Raw genomic sequence first — 22560 nt, forward strand, 5'->3', positions numbered from 1 at the left:
TAAATCCTGGGCTGGTATAGCCCACTGGCCAGGCCTCTGTAGCTGTCTTTGCTGTGAGAGAAGCTGGGGAAGGAAGTGTCTGGCAGTGTTCAGCAACTATGATGTCAGGCCAGCTCAGTCCCCATTAGACTGTGGGGAGAAGGGGGTTCCAAAGCTGGGCAGCTGAACAGATGACAGATAGTCACTATGATTCTTACATGGCTGTCAGTCTTGTTAATCCCTGCCAGGGTCCAGTAATGAGCAGGTGATTATCTGTGGAAATGCTAGCAGCTGTTGGCATTTCGCCCCAGGTCACCTAAGCATTCTCCCCAAGGGGGACTGCCAGAGGAGCCAAACTCTATGCCGATTAACTACTGGGAGCACATGTGCCACATCTTCATCTGATGCAACTCTGCTCACAGATGGGGCTGCCTGCTCTGTGGTTTATACACGTAAGGAGTAGTAATGGGGGTGGGGATAGGGCTAAGACAACATTTGAGGACAGCAGCTTCTAGGGGTCCCTTTAGAAGGGTCTCATAAGAGTTCCAAGAACTTAGTGACTTCAGAATTCAGGTAATCAGACTGGCAGATGAATTTTTCCTTTTAGTTGGTGGAGCAAGTATAGGTCCTTGAAGTAACTGATCATAGCCAAAAGGCCACTCTTCACCGTGATTATGATTTCTGTCTTTAATTTTCACATCATCTATTTAGTACTGTAGCTGCGGGCTTACTGACAGCTCCAGACACCAGTGTCCTTGTGAACAAGGCTCTGGTAGATTTCAGGCAAGTTTACACATCCCTGGAGGCAGTACAGCAAATGGTAAACAGCTATTTATGTTAGGTGAAGACGAACTGCTTCAAAGAGTCTAGACAGCAACTGAGAAAAATGCATTTATCAAGGGTTTAATGCATATAATTTTCCAGCAAAGGTGTTTACTTACTCCAATAACATACTAAGTAAACTGCATTAGGGAAAACCTCTTTAGCATTTTACATCCTTTTCTATAATCGACCTTAAATTCTAGATTGCTTAAAAGAAGTTGCCCAAGTCAGAGAGAGCTTTGGGGATACCTGGAATTCTCATTTTTAATGTGTGCCCCAGGGTTGGGAACACACTTTGAGAAGCTGTGCTGTAGTGCCTGGTGCCTGGTGCTGAACCCAAGGATATGTGAACCAGCTGGAGACCTGTAAGAGGGAGGGCAGACCACTAAAGCTGTTGCATTCCACAAACTACATCCCTTCATTTTTAGACCTTTTGATATACTTAATTTTTTTCAGATCTTTTATTTATTTTATTTTTTTCAAATTATACTTTATGTTCTAGGGTACATGTGCACAACGTGCAGGTTTGTTACATAGGTATACATGTGCCATGTTGGTTTGCTGCACCCATCAACTCGTCATTTACATTAGGTATTTCTCCTAATGCTATCCCTCCCTCAGCCCCCCACCCCCCAACAGGCCCCGGTGTGTGATGGTCCCCGCTGTGTGTCCATGTGTTCTTATTGTTCAGTTCCCACCTATGAGTGAGAACATGCGGTGTTTGGTTTTCTGTCCTTGTGATACTTTGCTCAGAATGATGGTTTCCAGCTGCATCCATGTCCCAGCAAAGGACATGAGCTCATCCTTTTTAATGACTGCATAGTATTCCATGGTGTATCTGTGCCACATTTTCTTAATCCAGTCTATCATTGATGGACATTTGGGTTGGTTCCAAGCCTTTGCTATTGTGAATACTGCGGCAATAAACATATGTGTGCATGTGTCTTTGTAGTAGCGTGATTTATAATCCTTTGGGTATATACCCAGTAATGGGATTACTGGGTCAAATGGTATTTCTAGTTCTAGATCCTTTAGGAATTACCATACTGCCTTCCACAGTGGTTGAACTAATTTACACTCCCACCAACAGTGTAAAAGCATTCCTATTTCTCCACATCCTCTCCAGCACCTGTTGTTCCTGACTTTTTAATGATCATCATTCTTACTGGCATGAGATGGTATCTCGTGGTTTTGATTTGCATTTCTCTGATGGCCAGTGATGAGCATTTTTTCATTTGTCTGTGGCTGCAAAAATGTCTTCTTTTGAGAAGTGTCTCTTCATATCCCTTGCCCACTTTTTGCTGGGGTTGTTTTTTTCTTGTAAATTTGAGTTCTTTGTAGATTCTGGATATTAGCCCTTTGTCAGATGAGTAGATTGCAAAAATTTTCTCCCATTCTGTAGGTTGCCTGTGCACTCTAATGGCAGTTCCTTTTGCTATGCAGAAGCTCTTTAGTTTAATTAGATCCCATTTGTCAATTCTGGCTTTTGTTGCCATTGCTTTTGATGTTTTAGTCATAAAGTCCTTGCCCATGCCTATGTCCTGAATGGTATTGCCTAGATTTTCTTCTAGGGTTTTTATGGTTTTAGGTCTAACATTTAAGTCTTTAATCCATCTTGAATTAATTATTGTATAAGGTGTAAGGAAGGGATCCAGTTTCAGCTTTCTACATATGGCTAGCCAGTTTTCCCAGCACCATTTATTAAATAGGGAATCCTTTCCCCATTTCTTGTTTTTGTCAGGTTTGTCAAAGATCAGATGGTTGTAGATGGGTGGTGTGATTTCTGAGGCCTCTGTTTTGTTCCATTGGTCTATATCTCTGTTTTGGTACCAGTACCATGCTGTTTTGGTTACTGTAGCCTTGTAGTATAGTTTGAAGTCAGGTAGTGTGATGCCTCTAGCTTTGTTCTTTTGACTTAGGGTTGTCTTGGCAATGCGGGCTCTTTTGTGGTTCCATATGAACTTTAAAGTAGTTTCTTCCAATTCTGTGAAGAAAGATGAGGATGGCATTGAATCTGTAAATTACCTTGGGCATAATGGCCTCTTGCATAATATTGATTCTTCCTATCCATGATCATGGAATGTTCTTCCATTTGTTTGTGTCCTCTTTAATTTCACTGAGCAGTGGTTTGCAGTTCTCCTTGAAGAGGTCCTTCACATCCCTTGTAAGTTGGATTCCTAGGTATTTTATTCTATTTGTAGCAATTGTGAATGGGAGTTCACTCATTATTTGGCTATTTGTCTATTCTTGGTGTATAGGAATGCTTGTGATTTTTGCACATTGATTTTGTATCCTGAGACTTTGCTGAAGTTGCTTATCAGCTTAAGGAGATTTTGGGCTGAGATGATGGGGTTTTCTAAATATACAACTATGTCATCTGCAAAGAGGGACAATTTGACTTCCTCTTTTCCTAATTGAATACCTGTTATTTCTTTCTCCTGCCTGATTGCCCTGGCCAGAACTTCCAACACTATGTTGAAAAGGAGTGGTGAGAGAGGGCATCCCTGTCTTGTACCAGTTTTCAAAGGGAATGCTTCCAGTTTTTGCCCCTTCAGTATCATATTAGCTGTGGGTTTGTCATAAATAGCTCTTATTATTTTGAGTTATGTTCCATTGACACCTAGATTATTGAGAGTTTTTAGCATGAAAGGCGTTGAATTTTGTCAAAGGCCTTTTCTGCACCTATTGAGATAATCATGTGGTTTTTGTCATTGGTTCTGTTTATATGATGGATTACATTTATTGATTTGCATATGTTGAACCAGCCTTGCATCCCAGGGATGAAGCCGACTTGATCATGGTGGGTAAACTTTTTGATGTGCTGCTGGAGTCGGTTTTCCAAAATTTTATTGAGGATTTTTGCATCAATATTCATCACGGATATTGGTCTAAAATTCTCTTTTTTTGTTGTGTCTCTGCCGGGCTTTGGTATCAGCATGATGCTGGCCTCATAAAATGACTTAGGGAGGATTCCCTCTTTTTCTATTGATGGGAATAGTTTCAGAAGGAATGGTACCAGCTCCTCTTTGTACCTCTGGTAGAATTCAGGTGTGAATCCGTCTGGTCCTGGACTTTTCTTGGTTGGTAGGCTATTAATTATTGCCTCAATGTCAGAGCCTGTTATTGGCCTATTCAGAGATTCAGCTTCTTCGTGGTCTAGTCTTGGGAGGGCGTTTGTTTCCAGGTATTTATCCATTTCTTCTAGATTTTCTAGTTTATTTGCATAGAGGTGTTTATAGTATTCTCTGATGGTAGTTTGTATTTCTGTAGGATCGGTGGTGATATCCCCTTTATCATTTTTTATTGCATCTATTTGATTCTTCTCTCTTTTCTTCTTTATTAGTCTTGCTAGCGGTCTATCAATTTTGTTGATCTTTTTGAAAAACCAGGTCCTGGATTCATTGATTTTTTTTTTTTTTTTTTTTGTCTCCATCTCTTTCAGTTCTCTCTGGTCTTAGTTATTTCTTGCCTTCTGCTAGCTTTTGAATGTGTTTGCTCTTGCTTATCTAGTTCTTTTAATTGTGATGTTATGGTGTCGATTTTAGATCTTTCCAGCTTTCTCTTGTGGGCATTTAGTGCTATAAATTTCCCTCTACACACTGCTTAAATGTGTCCCAGAAATTCTGGTATGTTGTCTTTGTTCTTGTTGGTTTCAAAGAACGTGTTTATTTCTGCCTTCATTTTGTTATGTACCCGGTAGTCATTCAGGAGCAGGTTGTTCAGTTTCCATGCAGTTGTGCAGTTTTGAGTGAGCTTCTTAATCCTGAGTTCTAATTTGATTGCACTGTGATCTGAGAGACAGTTTGTTGTGATTGCTGTTCATTTACGTTTGCTGAGGAGTGCTTTACTTCCAATTATGTGGTCAATTTTAGAGTAAGTGCAATGTGCTGAGAAGAATTTATATTCTGTTGATTTGGGGTGGAGAGTTCTATAGATGTCTATTAGGTTTGCTTGGTGCAGAGCTGAGTTCAAGTCCTGGATATCCTTGTTAACCTTCTGTCTCATTGATCTTTCTAATATTGACAGTGGGGTGTTGAAGTCTCCCATTATTATTGTGTGGGAGTCTCAGTCTCCTTGTAGGTCTCTAAGGACTTACTTTATGAATCTGGGTGCTTCTGTATTGGGTGCATATATATTTAGGATAGTTAGCTTTTCTTGTTGAATTGATCCCTTTACCATTATGTAATGGCCTTCTTTGTCTCTTTTGATCTTTGTTGGTTTAAAGTCTGTTTTATCAGAGTCCAGGATTGCAACCCCTGCTTTTTTTTGCTTTCCATTTGTTTGGTAAATCTTCCTCCATCCCTTTATTTTGAGCCTATGTGTGTCTTTGCACATGAGATGGGTCTCCTGAATTTGCACACTGATGGGTCTTGACTCTTTATCCAGTTTGCCAGTCTGTCTCTCTTAATTGGGGCATCTAGCCCATTTACATTTAAGGTTAATGTTATGTGTGAATTTGATCCTATCATTATGATGTTCGCTGGTTATTTTGCCTGTTAATTGATGCAGTTTCTTCCTAGCATCGATGGTCTTTACAATTTGGCATGTTTTTGCAGTGGCTGGTACCGGTTTTTCCTTTCCATGTTTACTGCTTGCTTCAGGAGCTCTTGTAAGGCAGGCCTGGTGGTGACAAAATCTCTCAACATTTGCTTGTCTGTAAAGGATTTTATCTCTCCTTCACTTATGAAGCTTGGTTTGGCTGGCTATGAAATTCTGGGTTGAAAATTCTTTTCTTTAAGAATGTTGAATATTGGCCCCCACTGTCTTCGGGCCTGTAGGGTTTTTGCTGGGAGATCCACTAGTTAGTATGATGGGCTTCCCTTTGTGGGTAACCCGACCTTTCTCTCTGGCTGCCCTTAACACTTTTTCCTTCATTTCAACCTTGGTAAATCTGACAATTATGTGTCTTGGGGTTGCTCTTCTTGAGGAGTATCTTTGTGGTGGTCTCTGTTTTTCCTGAATTCGAATGTTGGCCTGCCTTTCTAGGTTGGGGAAGTTCTCCTGGATAATATCCTGAAGAGTGTTTCCCAACTTGGTTCCATTCTCCCCATCACTTTCAGGTACACCAGTCAAACATAGATTTGGTCTTTTCACATAGTCCCATATTTCTTGGAGGTTTTGTTTGTTTCTTTTTGTTCTTTTTTGTCTAAACTTCTCACTTTATTTCATTAATTTGATCTTCAATCACTGATGCCCTTTCTTCCACTTGATTGAATTGGCTATTGAAGCTTGTGCATGCATCACTAAGTTCTCGTGCTATGGCTTTCAGCTCCACAGGTCATTTAAGCTCTTCTCTACACTGTTTATTCTAGTTAGCCATTCGTCTAACCTTTCTTCAAGGTTTTTAGCTTCCTTGCGATGCATTTGAACATGCTCTTTTACCTTGGAGAAGTTCGTTATTACCCACCTTCTGAAGCCTCTTCTGTCAGTTCGTCAAAGTCATTCTCCATCCAGCTTTGTTCCATTGCTTGCGAAGAGCTGTGATCCTTTGGAGAAGAGGCACTCTGATTTTTAGAATTTTCAGCTTTTCTGCTCTGGTGTCTCCCCATTTTTATCTACCTTTGGTCATTGATGATGGTGACCTACAGATGGGGTTTTGGTGTAGATGTCTTTTTTGTTGACGTTGATGCTATTCCATTCTGTTTGTTACTTTTCCTTTTAACAGTCAGCTCCCTCAGCTGCAGGTCTGTTGGAGTTTGCCGTAGGTCCACTCCAGACCCTGTTTGCCTGGGTATCACCAGCGGAGGCAGAACAGCAAATATTGCTGCTTGATCCTTCCTCTGGAGCTTTGTCCCTGATGGGGAGCCGCCTATATGAGGTGTCTGTCTACCCCTACTGGGGGTTGTCTCCCAGTTAGGCTACACAGGGATCAGGGACCACTTGAGGAGGCAGTCTGCCCTTCCTCAGAGCTCATACGCCATGCTGGGAGAACCACTCCTATCTTCAGAGCTGTCAGACAGGGAAGTTTGTCTGCAGAAGTTGTCTGCTGCCTTTTGTTCAGCTATGCTCTGCCCACAGAGGTGGAGTCTAGAGGCAGTGGACCCTTTTGAGCTGCAGTGGGCTCCGCCCAGTTCAAGCTTCCCAGCTGCTTTGTTTACCTACTCAAGCCTCAGCAACAGCAGACGCCTCTCCCCGAGCCAGGCTGCCACCTCACACTTTGGTCTCAGACTGCTGCGTTAGCAGTGAGCAAGGCTCTGTGGGCATGGGACTCACCAAACCAGGCATGGGAGAGAAACTCCTTGTCTGCTGGTTGCTAAGACCTTGAGAAAAGTGCAGTATTTGGGCACGAGTGTCCTGTTTTTCCAAGAACAGTCTGTCACGGCTTCCCTTGACTAGGAATTGGAAATCCTCCGACCCCTTGCACTTCCTGGGTGAGGCGATGCCCTGCCCTGCTTCACCTCGCCCTCCATGGGCTGCACCCACTGTCTAACCAGTCCCAGTGAGATGAACCAGGTATCTCAGTTGCAAAAATCACTCGTCTTTTGCGTCAATCACACTGGGAGCTGTAGACCGGAGCTGTTCCTATTTGGCCATCTTCCAGACCTTTTATTTTTAAAAGAAACTTTTTTACCCCAAATGAAATCTTACTCAGAAACCTAATTTGTAAATAAAATCAAAGTTCTACTCTGAAGCCCTCATAGATCTCCCCCCTTACAAGGACCCTGGAGACCCCCACCCCCCCAGAACTGTGGAGTTTAGTGTGACAGGCCTCACGTGTGGGTGCAATGCCCTCTGTCTGTCTCTGGCTTGGGCCACTGGGCTTTATTGGCTCCTAGTGTCTCACACACAGTAGGTGGTCAGTAAATCGGTTTTGAATTAGTGATGGAAACAATTTTGGGGACACCCACCAGCTTCTACTTTGGAGAGAATCAGAGAAGCCTAAATATCAAACCTTTCAACTTCTTTTCATCAGCCCACATGCTTCTAGTCTCATTCTTGTTTAAATTTATATCCCACGTAGTCATAGGAAGTTGCTGGCAAACTCAAAATGTGAAACAGCTGATGAATTGACACTATTTCTTTATGATGAAAGTAGATGTTACAGAAATAAGTGGTTTTATGTTTTACTCCAAGCTACCTTAACTTCTTTTGGAAAGTAGCTAGGGAGTAAATAATAAATTTTACATACTAAATAAAGTTATATGCTCATCAAAATATATGTCCTTCCAGCTGAATGACCTGGTGAAGGATGAGAAAGGAGCTGTTATGGATGAGAATCGTGCCCCCTGGTTTTGAAGGTGGGGGAAGCACAGAATAACTTAACTTGTTACAAAGTTGGTTTGTTATTTTTCTTCTATAAATAAAGAAAAAGAGTTTTGAAAGCAAGAAGATTGAGAAAGCAAACTGAAGTGTCTTCTTGAGTTTGGCATGAAAGATTATGAATTTAATCTTTGTGGCTGATACCGAGCAACATTAGGAGGAGGCTGAGCAGTAAGGAGTTAGTTGAGGTCAGGCACTTCCAATGCTAAATTAAGATTTCCTGTGAGTAAAAGGTTAGTTTACAATTAGTAATAAAAGATACCAAAGTATCCCAGGTATTGTTTCCAAAAGCCTTTTTGAAAAAGAATTGTCACTTAGTAAAGTTCATCCATTCAGTTTGTTAATAAAACTATGTTTTTAAGATTAAACTGCTCGAATGCAGTTTATGCTTGTCTAGTCCGCGTTTCTATGTCCCTTACCTCTCCTTGGTGATATGATACCTAAAATTGCAGGTTGGGATTTATTTTGAGGGATTTTATTTTAAAGGTGAATAAAGTTCTGCTGAAGGGCAAATCTGTAAAATTAAGGACCTAAATGATAAAGAAAGTGAGGCCATAACTCTCCTGCTTGAAAGTTGTTTGTGTGGGTAAGAAAGTGCAGGGTACAGCCTCCTGAATTTCCTGAGGCTTTGACCTGCCTCTGTGGGGATTCGAGAAGGACCCAATAAATAGCATGTCTCACCCTGCCTGAGGAAAAGTGAGACAGAGGAGTCAGGATTTGGAGGTGTAACGTATTACCTTTATGAGTAATAAAGCAGATATTGAGGAGTGCGGCTTATATCTGTGGGCAAACAGGTTTCAAATATGGACCCTGGAATTAGACAGGCTTACCTAGTGATGGGCGGTGCAGGAAGGTGCAGGCTCCTCTCTGTGGAAAGAGCAGAGCAGAGTGCAGGTTCTCTGTCTGCATGATGGCTCCAGAGAGAAAGGGAAGGTGCTGAGCTAGAGGTCACCAAACTTTCTTGGCTTGCAGCACCCTTAGTACCTCAGCATGCTTTGCCTCTCAGTCAAAAGAAATGCCTAACAGTTCTATGTGTTAAGTAAATTAGGTCCAAATAACTCACCAGTATTAGTAAGCTGGGTGCCTCATAAGTGTCACCGTGCTTCCCTTGAACGTATTCTACAGGGTCCCCGTGAGTTTGCTGTGGCACTCCAGGGTACCATGACACATAGTTGGGGAAATACAGTCTCCTTCAGAATTCAAAAATAAAAGTAAGTCATAACCAATCCTCTTGTCAAAGGTTAACAGGGGGTGAAGATGAGCCAGATGTATTATCTGAGTGGAGATCCCTCCACATGGGAGAAAGCGTTAGCAGCGGGAAAAGCATATGCCACCTCCTGCCGCCACGCTTACCCCAGCACCTGGGCTTCAGCTCATAGGAATCCAGAGCTGATGCGACTCTCTAACCTCGGAGACTGACACATGTAATCAGTTTGTACTCAGAAGCTATACCTTCCAGTGTTCTTGGTACCACATAAATCTTGGGAAGGGAAATGGAAAGAGAGGTGGTAACCCCACGGGCATACATTGAATACATCTCTACAGCCTACCCTTTCAATTCCGCATGTCCTGAGGTCAAGTATTGTGAAGGCCAACAAAAGACTTACTTTCATTTGACTACGTTAGATGCATATTGTCAGTTCTGTAGAGCCTCTGAGCAAGCTATTTTTTTCTTTGCTGTAGCTCTAATGGAAGCATAGCCTGCAGGTAGAAAAATGAACAGCTGGGCCTTCCATGTATACTCCTAACCCAGCAATCAAATGGCCACTCCTTTATAAGGCACAATTTCTGTTAGTAATAAGAAATAATACATGGTAGATTTCCAGTCATAAACAACTAAATATTTCCTGTGTATGCCTCTCATTTAAACCACAGAATGTGCCCAGTCTGCATTTATAGCTTGATTGGTCAAGTGTGCATTTCAGTCATTCAGATTGTCCTCATCAGTAAAATACCAGTATTAGCAAATCATGAATTGCTAAATGTGCAAAAGAAATTAAAAATTACCATAGTCAAGTATTTAATTCCCTTGTATTAAAATTGTATAGTGTCCTACTCAATACATACAAATTTAAAAGTTTGCAAACTAGGTGTGAGCAAATGGTTAAATGTTTTACTATCTTCCCTGTCCCCCTCCCATGCCTTAAAAATAAAATAAAATAAATAAAATAAAATAAAATAAAAGCACCTTTCAGGATTAATCACTCGGGGAGTTTGTTCTGAATTACTGCCTTGGGAGGTGGCAGTGTGAAACAGAAGATCTGAAATGAAAAGATTCTGGTTATGGGTGCCACCATGATTACCTGCAGAAAAAGGTGGGCTAGTCAATTAACAGGAGATGCTGGCAGAAGCACATTTATGTAGGGAGGTCCAGGGGGTCTTTAGAAGGGGTGTGCTAAACAGGACACACCCACCGAGCTTCACCCGCCATGCTGCAGGTGCTCCTGTTTTCCCTTCCCTGCTGCATTGGCAAGTGCTGCCCGCTTCAATTGCACGCCATTTCTCCCCTGCTCCACTGTCAGCTGGGTGTCTTTTATTCTCCCATTCAGCTTCACTTCTCCAGAGATCCTGGCAACTTAAAGGATCCTCACAGGAGTCTCAGTTTCCTTGTCACTAAAGCGGGGATAATTAATAATCTCTTTCTATGTCATGGGTTGATTATAAGATCACATGAGATGTATGCTGAAGCATTTTGTTAACTGCAAAATGCTATATAAATGTCAGGTGTTATAAATCATTAGCTGGTCTATTCCTCCACTAAAGCGGTTTCTATGCATATTTTAGTTACCCCCTGAACAATTCTTTTTCAAATAGCAAATGTAAATGCTGCTGTTTTTTTCTGCTTGGATTATGGTGGCTCCTTTGCAACTTTATGGTGTAGGCTGAATCTTTAAATACTCCTTTGGCTCATATCTCTTCCCCTGAACACCCATGCGAGATCATAATCCATAAAACACAGAGGCAATAACTCCTTTTAATTGCCAGGAGTTCATCATTTGCTAAGTTCTAAATGCAGTCACTTAGGCACTCCTCTTGAAAAGCCTGTCTCTGTTTATTCTGCAGAGCCGAGACTGTCTGAAGCTGGGCCCACCTGCCGAGGGAGAAGTCGTCCAAGTCAAGTGGCCCGATGGCAAACTCTATGGAGCAAAATATTTTGGATCAAACATTGCCCACATGTACCAGGTGGGTTTTTCCTTCTCTGTGATGCTTGCTGAGATTGACATGATAAGTCAGAAGGAGATAGTATCTCAAGTGTGCTGCTGATCAATAAGTCACATCAATTTCGGGCACCTCTTATTTTATGCAGGAGGCAAAGATTCAATGTGTAATGACCCAGATCGAAACCCTGGAGTTTTATTACCAAGTTGGACACTGGGAAACTCTTAACAACATTTGATGAATGATTTAATTGTAAGGAATATGGTTCTGCCAGAAAGATAAGTGACTAGAAGACAGGCTGCCTCCCGCTGTTTCTGTTGTATGGGGAGAGACTAGTTGGCCGATTCATCTCACCTTCAGCCACGACAGTGATGGCCACTCTTCAACCAGCAGCCCCTGAATTGGTGGCTTTTGCTGAGAGACATACTCTCCCCACTCCACCCCCTATCTCTGCAAAGCTAGACAACAGTGCATTGACATAGATGTGGCCAGTTAATGTCACAAGGAGCTGATGGTTATCATCCACCCAAGCTTAAAGGAATGCTTTTTTAAATGAAAAGTACGGCTATCAGTTGGACATTCTGTTCACTAGGGAACCCTACATAGTATTAAAGAGTACAATTTAAAAATGAATTACTTTTATTTCACCCAGAAATGAGAATGAGTTAAGCTTTAATAAGGGAAACAACATGGGTAGCACATGTACATTTATATTCCTTCAGAAAGGTTTTAAAAGGGGACATTTAGAGCCAATACATTGTAGACTTTTCAGTAACATGGTGTCAGAAATCAAGATTCTCAGGCTAAACTGTAGAGTGAAAACAGGAGGATTGAAGTAAAAGGAGAAAAAGCAAGAAGGTTCAGGCCTGTTGAAAAACAGCTTGAGAATGATAAGACTGTCAGTTTCAACAGAGAAATTGTTCAAAGACTGATAAGGAGCAAGAGCCTAAATGGAAGAGTGCATTATAAGACACTGCGTCAGGAACTGGAGCACAGTGCAATTAAAGGTGTTCAAAGAAGTCTGAAAAACTTAGGAGAGAGTGTTTTTCATGGTCTAGAAAAACCCAAGGGGAATGGATAGGGGAGGATGTATGCACATACATTTTGTGTGTGTGTGTGTGTGTGTCTGTGTGTCTGTGTAAAGGCCATTTCCCCCTTTGCATATGGTATTTGCATATGGTCTCAAGACACAAATTCAAGTTATTTATAATAGTAAAGGTACTGGAGCGTCTTTGCATTAGAATGACCAGAATTAGGCAAAAATCGCAAGACAGGCTAATAACTGGAGGATCCAGAAAAAGAAGCATTACTATATAATGCACAATAAAATAATTATATTTAATTAAATAATAAGTGCAAAAGTAAAGCTTCTTACATGTAGCAAAGCCATTTGCTACATGAAAAGTATCACATAATGAGAATATGTTGAAATTCAAGCTAATTAGTAATCAGTGTGTTAACTTCAGTTGAATTTATGATGGTCTATCAACATAAAGCTATAAGCATATTTATAGACTCAATGAAAAAGTTAAGACTAATATTAAAATTGTCTCTCAAGCACAAGTAGTTTAAAATTCCTCATTAAGCCAAGTGGCCTTTTGAGATCATTTTGTGTTTTGTGTCTAATTATTAAACTTCACCATCAAATAAAGACAGTTTTAAAAATAGATATGACAGATAAATACCTGCTGCACAGTGCTTAATATACTAGGCATATGCATTTTTTGACCCTCAGAGTAGTCCTACAAAATAGATGTTATTGACTCCTGTCTTACAAATGAGGGAAGAAAGGCTGTGAACCAAATTTTAATGATTTAAGAATAATTTTTTTAATAATTTGTCCAAGAGCACACAGCTGGTAAAGAGAGGGCCAAAATTCTCTCTCAGCTCCGCCCTAACTAGGGTGGACAACCATCCCTGCTTGCCTGGAACCATCCCTGATTTTAGTACTGAAAATAACTATATCCCAAGGGACCCCTGAGTCCCAGGTGAACTAGGACAGTTGGTTACCCTAGTCCTAGCACAGCATACTCCCTTCTAGGTTTGTAATTGCTTTTTGTCTTTTAGATGTTTTAAGTGGTCTAAAACAAATGAAAGTAGGCACAGGTGGTTCTAGCTATGCTATCAAATTGTGTAAATCAGATGACACTATGGCCTAGTTAAATGTTAAAGAAATTATTCTGCTCAAACAAGGCCAGGAAGAAAACCCTTCCCATTGTCAGCCCTCCTGGAAGTGGCAGCAAGAGTTCTCATGTGACTGGCACCTAATTCCACTGTATTGTTTAGCTTATTCAAAATGCTAACAGTACGTGGATAATAATACATTCAATTATGTGTTTGATCTTTATTAAGACAGTGATGGATGTTCATCAACCAGAATTGGTAACTTTTGCCTGAGAGACATACCCACCTGGGCGTCTCAGCAAACCTAGACCAATGCATTGGCACAGATGTGGCCAGTTAATGATATCATCCACCCAAGCTTAAGAGAGTGTTTGTTTAATGCAAAGTACAGTGATATATCAGTTGGACATTCTGTGAATTAAACAATAAGTGTGGCTGGGCACAGTGGCTCACGCCTATAATACCAGCACTTGGGGAGGCCGAGGCAGGCAGATCACCTGAGGTCAGGAGTTCAAGACCAGCCTCACCAACATGGTGAAACCCCGTCTCTACTAAAAAAATATATAAAAATTAGCCAGGCATGGTGGCGGCACGCTTATAATCCCAGATACTTGGGAGGCTGAGGCAGGAGAATCACTTGAACCCAGGAGGCGGAGGTTGCAGTGAGCCGAGATCATGCCGTTGCACTCCAACGTAGGCAACAAGAGCAAAACTCCGTCTCAAGAAAAAACCAAAAAACAAAAATAAGTGTAAATTTTTTTTCAAACTCTAGATTTTTTTTTATTAACATGGCACTGCTGTGTGGTTTAACTTACCTCTTGACAAGAAGTACAAGCATATTTTCATTTCTTAAAAGTAAAAAATTCAGACAAACAAAATTTAGGGACTTGAAAAATATGTGGTTCAGAATTAGAACATATTACATATTCTACCTGATTACATCCCTTTTGTTTCCGGCTAGATTAGTTCATGTTGGATTAAACCTAAACCGATCTAAACCTAGGTACTCTAGGTTTCTGTTAATTACATTTAATTAAATAATAAGTGCAAAAGTAAAGCTTCTTACATGTAGCACTAAGCAAATGTGGTTACTTTTCTTTGACAAAATCTTTTAAAATGTTAAAAAAAAATTGGTTATGAAATTATTTGCTTCCATTTGGTTAGCGTGAAAAAAGTTTTAAACATTTTGTTTTAGATAATGATGTATTTTCACACATTGATGAGGTTTACATGTTAGCAAGTTGAGAAACAGATTTTCCTGGCTCCTTTGATGGCATTTGATTGAATTTGACAAGTGAGTTTTGAAAGTTCAAGCTCTGTAGGAATTGGAGAAATTATTTTGTCTGGGAGGATTATTATGTAAGAGTAAACAGGCCGGGCATGGTGGCTGACACCTATAGTCCCTACACTTTGGGAGGCCAACGTGGGAGAACTGCTTGAGTCTAGTGAGACCTTGTCTCTACTAAAAAACAATAAAATAAAATAGCTGAGCATGGTGGCACATGGCCATGGTTCCAGCTTCTCAGGAGGCTGAGGTGGGAGGATTGCTTGAGCCTGGGAGGTTGAGGTTGCAGTGAGCTGAGATCAGGCCACTGCACTCCAGCCTGATCAACAGGGCAAGGCCCTGTCTTAATTAAAAAGAAAAAAAAGGAAATATGTTATATTTCCTTTCACAGAGAGAAACAGTTCTCCCTGTTACGTTGTCAGAGCCTCCTAAAGAAATGGTGTTAACAGATCCAACCCATTTTAATGCTAAATTTCCCACAATTTCATGTTTTGTGATTTCCATTTGATCAGCAGCTACTTTTCTTTGTTTTTGCTTTGCCAGATAAAGTTTTCATATCCCATATTCCAAGATACTCATTTCCAAGAATTTTGGCCTGTTTTAAAATGTATTTTGTATTTAGTTTATTTATTTATTTTTTTGGTTTTGAGACGGAGTCTTACTCTGTCGCCAGGCTGGAGTGCAGTGGTGCAATCTCAGCTCACTGCAACCTCTGCCTCCCAGGTTCAGGCAAGTCTCCTGCCTCAGCCTCCCAAGTAGCTGGGACTACAGGCATGCACTACCATGCCTGGCTAAGTTTTGTATTTTTGGTAGAAACAGGGTTTCACCATGTTGCCCAGGATGGTCTCAATCTCCTGACCTTGGAATCTGCCTCCCTCAGCCTTCCAAAGTGCTAGGATTACAGGCGTGAACCACCATGCCCGGCCTCTACTTAGTTTAATAAGGGAAATAACTCTTCTTACTTCCTTTGGTCTTCAGCTGGTTCCCTTGTTTGTTCTGTTTGAGTCCTTTTCATCTTTTTATGTAGTTAATTGGAACCTTTAAAAATGGTCAGTGCTGTTTTTTTAATGTGTATCATATTATCTTATTTCGTTAGGTTGAGTTTGAAGATGGATCCCAGATAGCAATGAAGAGAGAGGACATCTACACTTTAGATGAAGAGTTACCCAAGAGAGTGAAAGCTCGATTTGTAAGTGCTGGCAGATGCCACTTGGGGACCTGCCAAGTGAATTCCTTGTCCTTACCTCATGTTTCCCAAGCCTGGCAGGAAACATACTTGGGTTTTTGGATTAATTCTAAAGAAAGCCAATGCAACTTTTTCCTTAGTGAAACCTATTGAATGCAAACTTCAAATTCAGCCAGAATCAGGGAAACTAATGCATGTGCCTTATTTTTCTAATGAAGTCAAATGATGCTTCTTTGTTTTGACATTTATTGATGCACAAAAATACTTACTGAATATGTGCTCTGTGCAAAACACCAGGAGCAAACAAAGATACCATCAAGGCATTTGCAATCTTGTTAGTAGAAGCAACATTAAAAGAAAGTATTCAGGAGTAGATCAAAGAGGACTCGGCGTAATTGAATGTCTGTCTGTTCTTCTATAGGCTTATCATGGATTGACTAACTTCTGTCTCAGAAAGTCACTGATTCACTGATGTTTGTGTCAGTTCATAATTAAGCTAAACTCTGACTTTCATAATAAAAGCGATAAACAAAGCCTAAATGCCAGTTGTGGGAATACTAAAGCAGTTTTTTAAAAAGGAAATACTAGTTTCATGCCCTCACATACCATTAAAAGATGAACAAACATGGACAGATAATCAAAACTGAAGTTGAAAAACATAATTCACAATAATTTATGCTTCATATTATTGTATCATAAAATATTTAGTGGACCCTGAAATGAAGTCAGTTTTATTCATTTAGAATTATATCTATTGCATCTGTGAAATGATAAATCCTAAATAGAGAAATTTGAATGGATGCGGTTTTTCTGACTAAAGTGAAATTTTTTTTCGGAATAAATGACAATTTCGGTTTAGTGTGTGCTTATGATATACTTGTCTGCAGTGATAGAGACACTATAGATTACTTGGTTATTTTGGAAAAACCAAGGGTTTTCTTAAATCAGGGATGTCCAATCTTTTTGCATCCCTGGGCCATACTGGAAGAAGAATTGTCTTGGGCCCCACATAAACTACACTAACGATAGCTGATAAGCTATTTAAAAAAAAAAAAAAAAATGGCAAAAAAATCTCATAATGTTTTAAGCAAGTTTACAGATTTGTGTTTGGCCGCATTAAAGCCATCCTGGGCAGCATGCAGCCCGCGAGCCATGGGTTGGACAAGCTTGCCTTAAACGTTCAGTTGTATATGCAGCTTTTTTCCCATCAGATGGGATCCTGACAGCAGAGTAACTGACTTTCCTCTCAGCTGCATCCTTCAGAGGAAAGTCCTTCAAAGTGAAATTGTCAAGAGGAGTGGTTGTATTGCTACCCGTTCAATGAGAAATATGGCTCAGAGGGGACCACACACCTGTAAATAGAGTAACCACTAGATAATAATGGCAAGCAAAGAAAAAATTAAATATTCCTGTTGTGAAAATACCAGCCAAATCTTAGTGAAGACCTGAAAATTTTAGATGACTTGTCACTGTTCTGAGACCTGAAATTTCTTGAGAAAAACTTTCCTTTTCGAGATGTTAGAGATAGCTTCCTCTCATTCTGTATTCCTATCTTCCTTGGACTCCCCTCTTCCCTTACTTACTCCCTGCTCCTCCCACTCCTTTCTTTTCCTTTTTCAGCACCTAGAGATTTAGAGGATGGGGAGTAGAGGAGGTAGCCTCTTGAAGTCTCTTAGGTCTTTCATTTTCTAACCCATGTATGACTAAGCCTCCTACCAGCTGAGTCTTGTAGATTTCAAATACTGTTTCTTAATCACATGAGAAGAAAGCTTGTTGCTTTCATACTGTGATCACAATTTCTTTGTTTCACAGAAGATTTCACAGGATGCCTTCCCCTGTGGCTGTCTCTGAACACAGGTCCTGGGTTTTCTAAGGTCTATTTCACTGAACAAGCTCACCAACATTCAATTTTTTTTTATTCTCAGAGAAAATTTTTAATTTAAAAAAAAAAACAGTGAAAATATATAAATCACATCCATACACTCTGAATGCAGCCTGCTATGCTGAGCGGCCGAGCCAAGTAGAAAATATCTTCAGGAACAAAGGCTCACAGTCACTAAGTCCTGTTGGCCACCTTATTGTCTTGCCATAGCCAGCCTGCTTCTCCTTCAGGTTGGTACATAGCCCTCAGACCCTTGGTTAATCTGTCCATGATTACTATTTTTTTTCCAGTTGGCAAAACAAATCTAATTGGAAAACTCATTAACGGAAGATATTTTATGGTTAGAAAAGTCTTTTTTGTTTTTTAAGGATGGAGGTTAGCAGCCCTTGTCAGGAGGTCTTGTATTTTAATGACTTCAGCTCACCCAGATGCACGCTGACTGGGGGAGAAATTGTTCAAAAGAGTCAGCAGTCCACCTCAGTGATCGTGTGGGGTTCTTCTCCACTCACTTCAGAAACAGCCCCATTACCTTTTATTGTCTCACAGAATAACCATAGCAACGGTGCATAATTAGCTAGAGCTCCTGGTAAATCGCTTTTATTATTGTATTTGAGAGGCTGAATTTTGCTGCTTCTGCACAGTGGCAACACTTTCATAGATGTTTTATTTTCTTCTTTGATAACTTTAGCACTTACAAAAGTGAAAGATTACTCAGAGGAAGTATCTTGCCAAGAATGAATGAAACAAAAGTGTTTTCTCCTAGTGGCAGAGGGAACCCAACCAGCCCATAATGATTTAGTTTTCTTCCCTAGTGAAGCTAGATGGTATCTGGGGGAAGCCGTGGAGGTGGCCTCTTACCCCGAGTAACTGTCCCATGAACTGGCTGGAAACATGAACAGCTTTACACTTCGGTACATTTTTTGTTTTCAGGCTTCCTTGTAGCTGTTTTCTTGTTTTTCTCTTCTTTATCATGGACTGTGTGTTTTTGAGTCCTAAAGCGTCTTTCGCCTCTGCCAGCAGCCAGGGGAAGCAGTCTCAGCACAGTGAAATGTGCTGTGTGTTGATGTCATCAGAAGTCATCCACCTCAGTGAAAACAGCTGCCAGTGCATTTTAGGAAGCAAGATAGTAGGGAATTGGGAAGCAAAAATAGTGCCTACCATAGACTTTAGGCTTTATCTGATTATCACAGAAAAAGCCACATGCCCTCACTCAGCAAACACTTACTGAACAGCAGTCGAGTACTAGGCACGTTGTTTGCAGTGGGGAACACGTGTAAAATTGGGTACACAGTCCCTAATATCCTCATCTTTATAGGGTTCCCCTGATGGGGAGAAACTTATTTGCCCCTTACCTCTACCACTGCCCTCATCCTACTGAGTGGATGTGTCAGGGCCATAGGAGACCCACAGAAGGACCCTTAAGCTTGCCGAGGGCAGAGACAGTAGAATAGAATAACTTTCACAAAAATGAAACAGTGTGTCCGAAGACAGAGAAGCATGGGACCCTGAGCCAGGCAAGTATGGCCAGGACCTGCAACTGATGTCATCTGAGGAGAGCATGGGTCAGGCTTCTGGCCAGGTTATGTAGGTCTAGCCCAGGGAGTGAGGATGTCATCTTGAAGGCAGTTGGCTGTTGGGAAATTATAAGCAAGGGCATATGATCATGTAGAGTCTTATTATAAGAGGGTTTTTAGAGAGCTTTCTTCCAGTGGTACTGTGGGAAACAGGTTGGAGGTAAAGCATTTATTGCAGTGGTTTGGAGAGGTGAGGGCCTACCCCATAGGGTCAGTAAGGATTAACAAGAAAGGCTGAAGGGCTTCAAGGTACATGCAGGAGGAATCCTGGACACGGTGGGGAAATGTCTACAGTGCCTTTAGGTTTCTGGCCAGTGTAACTGGGTGCATGGGGATGGTGGTGCTTTTTATGGAATGTAGGAAGGACAGCAATGGAGAAGGAAGGTTTCCAGTTCAATTTAGGACAGGTTGATTTGAAGGGCCTCTGAGACAAGGACTTTGTGATGCCTGCTGGGGAAATGCACTTATACAGGCCTGAGCTGGAGCAGGAGATGGGAGCATCTCCTGCAGACACTGAAGCCAGGGGTGTGGGCATAAAGGCCCGGGGAACAGGAGTGGAGAGGAGAAGGCCCAGTGCCAAACATTAGGGCATTGTAGTTGAGCAGACAGTTAAGAAAGCGAACCCTTGAGACATCAAAATGAGCAGCCAGAGAAGGAGAAGCAGGAGAATGGGTTTACAAAATGACAGAGAAGAGAGAGAGCTTTAAGCAGTAATTAGTTGGCGGACTAGTCAAGTCAGTTTAGGAGTAGGAAGGTGTCACAGGAATTAGCAACTAGGACTTCATTCAGTAAGAACAGTTTCAGGGAAGGGATGGGGCAGAGGCCCAAAGCTAAGTAGGAGTAAAGGTAACTTAGAGATGACTGTTGACATTTGTCGAAAACCTCATTAGGCAAGAGCCAGAGGGGAGATGAAAAATGAGGGAAGTTTAAAATGAGACGTTAATCTTGCTTTTGTTTGGGGAAGGTCCCTGAGGGTGGAGGGTGGGGAGATCCTGGATACAGTGGGGCTAAATGGAGCCCCCCACTTTGGATGGGAGAGGTGAGGTAAAGCCCAAAGTCATGCCTGGGGCCCTTCTAGCCTGAGCTGGTGCCCGGGGCATCTACACCCTAACCCCAGCTGACCGAGTCAGATCTTTGTCCAGTCTTCTGAAGATCAAATGCCGTGCCCTTTTGCACTATAACACCAGCTGCTTTTAGTCCACAGCCTCTGACATGCGATTTGAAGACACATTTTATGGAGCAGACATTATCCAAGGGGAGAGAAAAAGACAAAGAGTGCTGAGCTCCAGGTTTAAGAACGAATATGTGGCCGACCCTGTGTACCGCACGTTTTTGAAGAGCTCTTTCCAGAAGAAGTGCCAGAAGAGACAGTAGTCTGCATACATCGCTGCAGGCCACAGAGCAGCTTGGGTAGGAAGAGAGAAGATGAAGGGACGACCTTGGGGCTGTGCCATGAGTTTTGCTGGCATAGGTGACGGGGTGTGTCTCTGACAGTGGTAAATCGGGTTTCCAGAGTTTGGTCACCAAAAATACAAAATACACATTATTAATTGGATGCAGCAATCTGAAATCATCTCTAGTCTTGCTTTCACTTGTGAGCAATTGTCTTCTATGATCCCAAAGAATTTTTCTAAGTGAAAGGAAGTACTAGTGAATCACCCACTAGGAAAAGCCACTGCCACAGAGGAGGCGGGTCCCCTTGTGCAGCTTAGGCCCCTGTCAGGAAACACATGGGGACCTCTCTCTCCAGCTCCAGCAGGTGGCACCTCGGTACCCAGCGGGGAGGGCAATAATTTATATATTTTCCACAGTCAGGGAAGGACTCTCACTTATTTGTTTCAAATTGCAGTTTTTATAAAACATTTTTAAAACACAAATGGCATGTATGCTAATGAGATTTACCCATGTGCTATCTGTATTTCCCTTGTACAGAACTTTTACATTTTTGAATATTCCTATTACTTTTGATTGTGTCTGATGGGAACTGAGTTGTTGGCCTTTGTGAAATGAAACTTTGGCTCTTGAGAAAGAATTCTTATGAATTGTATGCGAATTTTATATATTTAAAGAGGGAGATCTGGGGCTGTTATTTTTAAACACTTTTTTTCATAATACATATTCTGAGTAGATATTTATAAAATATATGTTTCTTTCATTATGTGTTTGTAAAATTAGAGTTTAAATAAATATGCTTTGATGCATAGTTTTGAACTAATGTAACATGATTTTTCTTTTTTAAAACAGCCTGAAAATGTACTAGTGTTTAAAAATAAAGATTTCCATTTTCTCCAGTCCTGTCTCTGACTTGCTTATTTGTCTGGGTTTAAACCAATAGAAAAACCAGTTTGTTGGAGAGCTGGCTATCAGGACATACTGCGGCCCAGGTTTTTCAGACCCTCCTTCTGTCGCTGACTTTTTCCATGGTTGTGGCACATGCATGGTGATATTTTTGGAGACAAAGTCCCCTGCCTGCCCACTTCAGTACCAATGGAAGTGTTTTCTTCAGCTCCTTCTAGGCCCTGCATACATCTCAGACTCTTGAGTCTGGATCAGTTTTCATCTCAGGATTCCTGGTCTGCAGCTGTCATTAGTAGGAATAGCGGTTCTCCAGTCCCTCCTTCATTGTATAAATGAGACCTGTGGGACAGACAGGAAAAGGGATGCAGGCAGTGGCAGGCAGTTTTGGTGACTGCTTCAGTTAACTGAGGCCACCATTTTGCTACATTACAAACAATTGCAAAATTGCAAAATCTTAATGGCCTGCAGCAGAAAGCATTTATTTCTCTCATCTAGGCAGGGCTTGGCTGGACAGCTGTGCTGATCTTGGCTTGGACTAGCTCACACACCTGCTCCGTGGGTCTCCCATTATTCTAGTGGGCCCAGTGGGCAACCCGGGTATGTTCTTCTCATGTCAATTGCAAAGGCAGGAGAGCAAGCAAGCCCAGCCAAGTAAGCACATTTCAGTCCTCTTTGGGGCTCTGGTTAACATCCTATGGGCAAAAGCCCAGAACCAGGGACTGGAACGGCATTTCAGAGTTTCATGGCAAAGGGTATGGGTTATCCTGGTTCTGGGTGGAGAGTGAAGACCAAAACAGTAAGGAAAGAGCCACAGCTAAAACCAATTCCCTAGACTGCTTCCTGGCTGGGCGCTCATATTCCAGAGTGCCTTGTGGCTCAACTCTGAGCTGGGGTAGAGCCCACCAGCCTTACTTTTACAGAGTGAGCACTCCACGTTCTCTACCAGTGTAGTCATATATTTTATCAACTAATCAAGCTTGAATTTTCTATC

At 41.5% G+C, this 22560-nt stretch overlaps 1 protein-coding gene across 8 annotated transcripts in view; it reads left to right on the forward strand.

The window, feature by feature from the left end:
• Positions 1-21562, forward strand: part of KDM4C (lysine demethylase 4C) — a 425827-nt gene extending 404265 nt beyond the window's left edge. For all 8 annotated transcript variants that reach the window (XR_004177866.1, XR_004177865.1, XM_009188789.4 and 5 more), the window contains 3 exons: positions 11125-11244; positions 15726-15818; positions 20469-21562. Coding sequence is in view for 6 of the 8 variants with exons in the window: in XM_009188789.4 (XP_009187053.1) it covers positions 11125-11244; positions 15726-15818; positions 20469-20645 (390 nt within the window). In the remaining 2 variants the exon portion in view is untranslated. The remainder of the gene's footprint in view (positions 1-11124; positions 11245-15725; positions 15819-20468) is intronic.
• The last annotated feature ends 998 nt before the right edge of the window (positions 21563-22560 follow it).

The sequence above is a fragment of the Papio anubis genome, chromosome 13 (genome assembly GCF_008728515.1).
Source record: "Papio anubis isolate 15944 chromosome 13, Panubis1.0, whole genome shotgun sequence".
Taxonomy (NCBI): domain Eukaryota; kingdom Metazoa; phylum Chordata; class Mammalia; order Primates; family Cercopithecidae; genus Papio; species Papio anubis.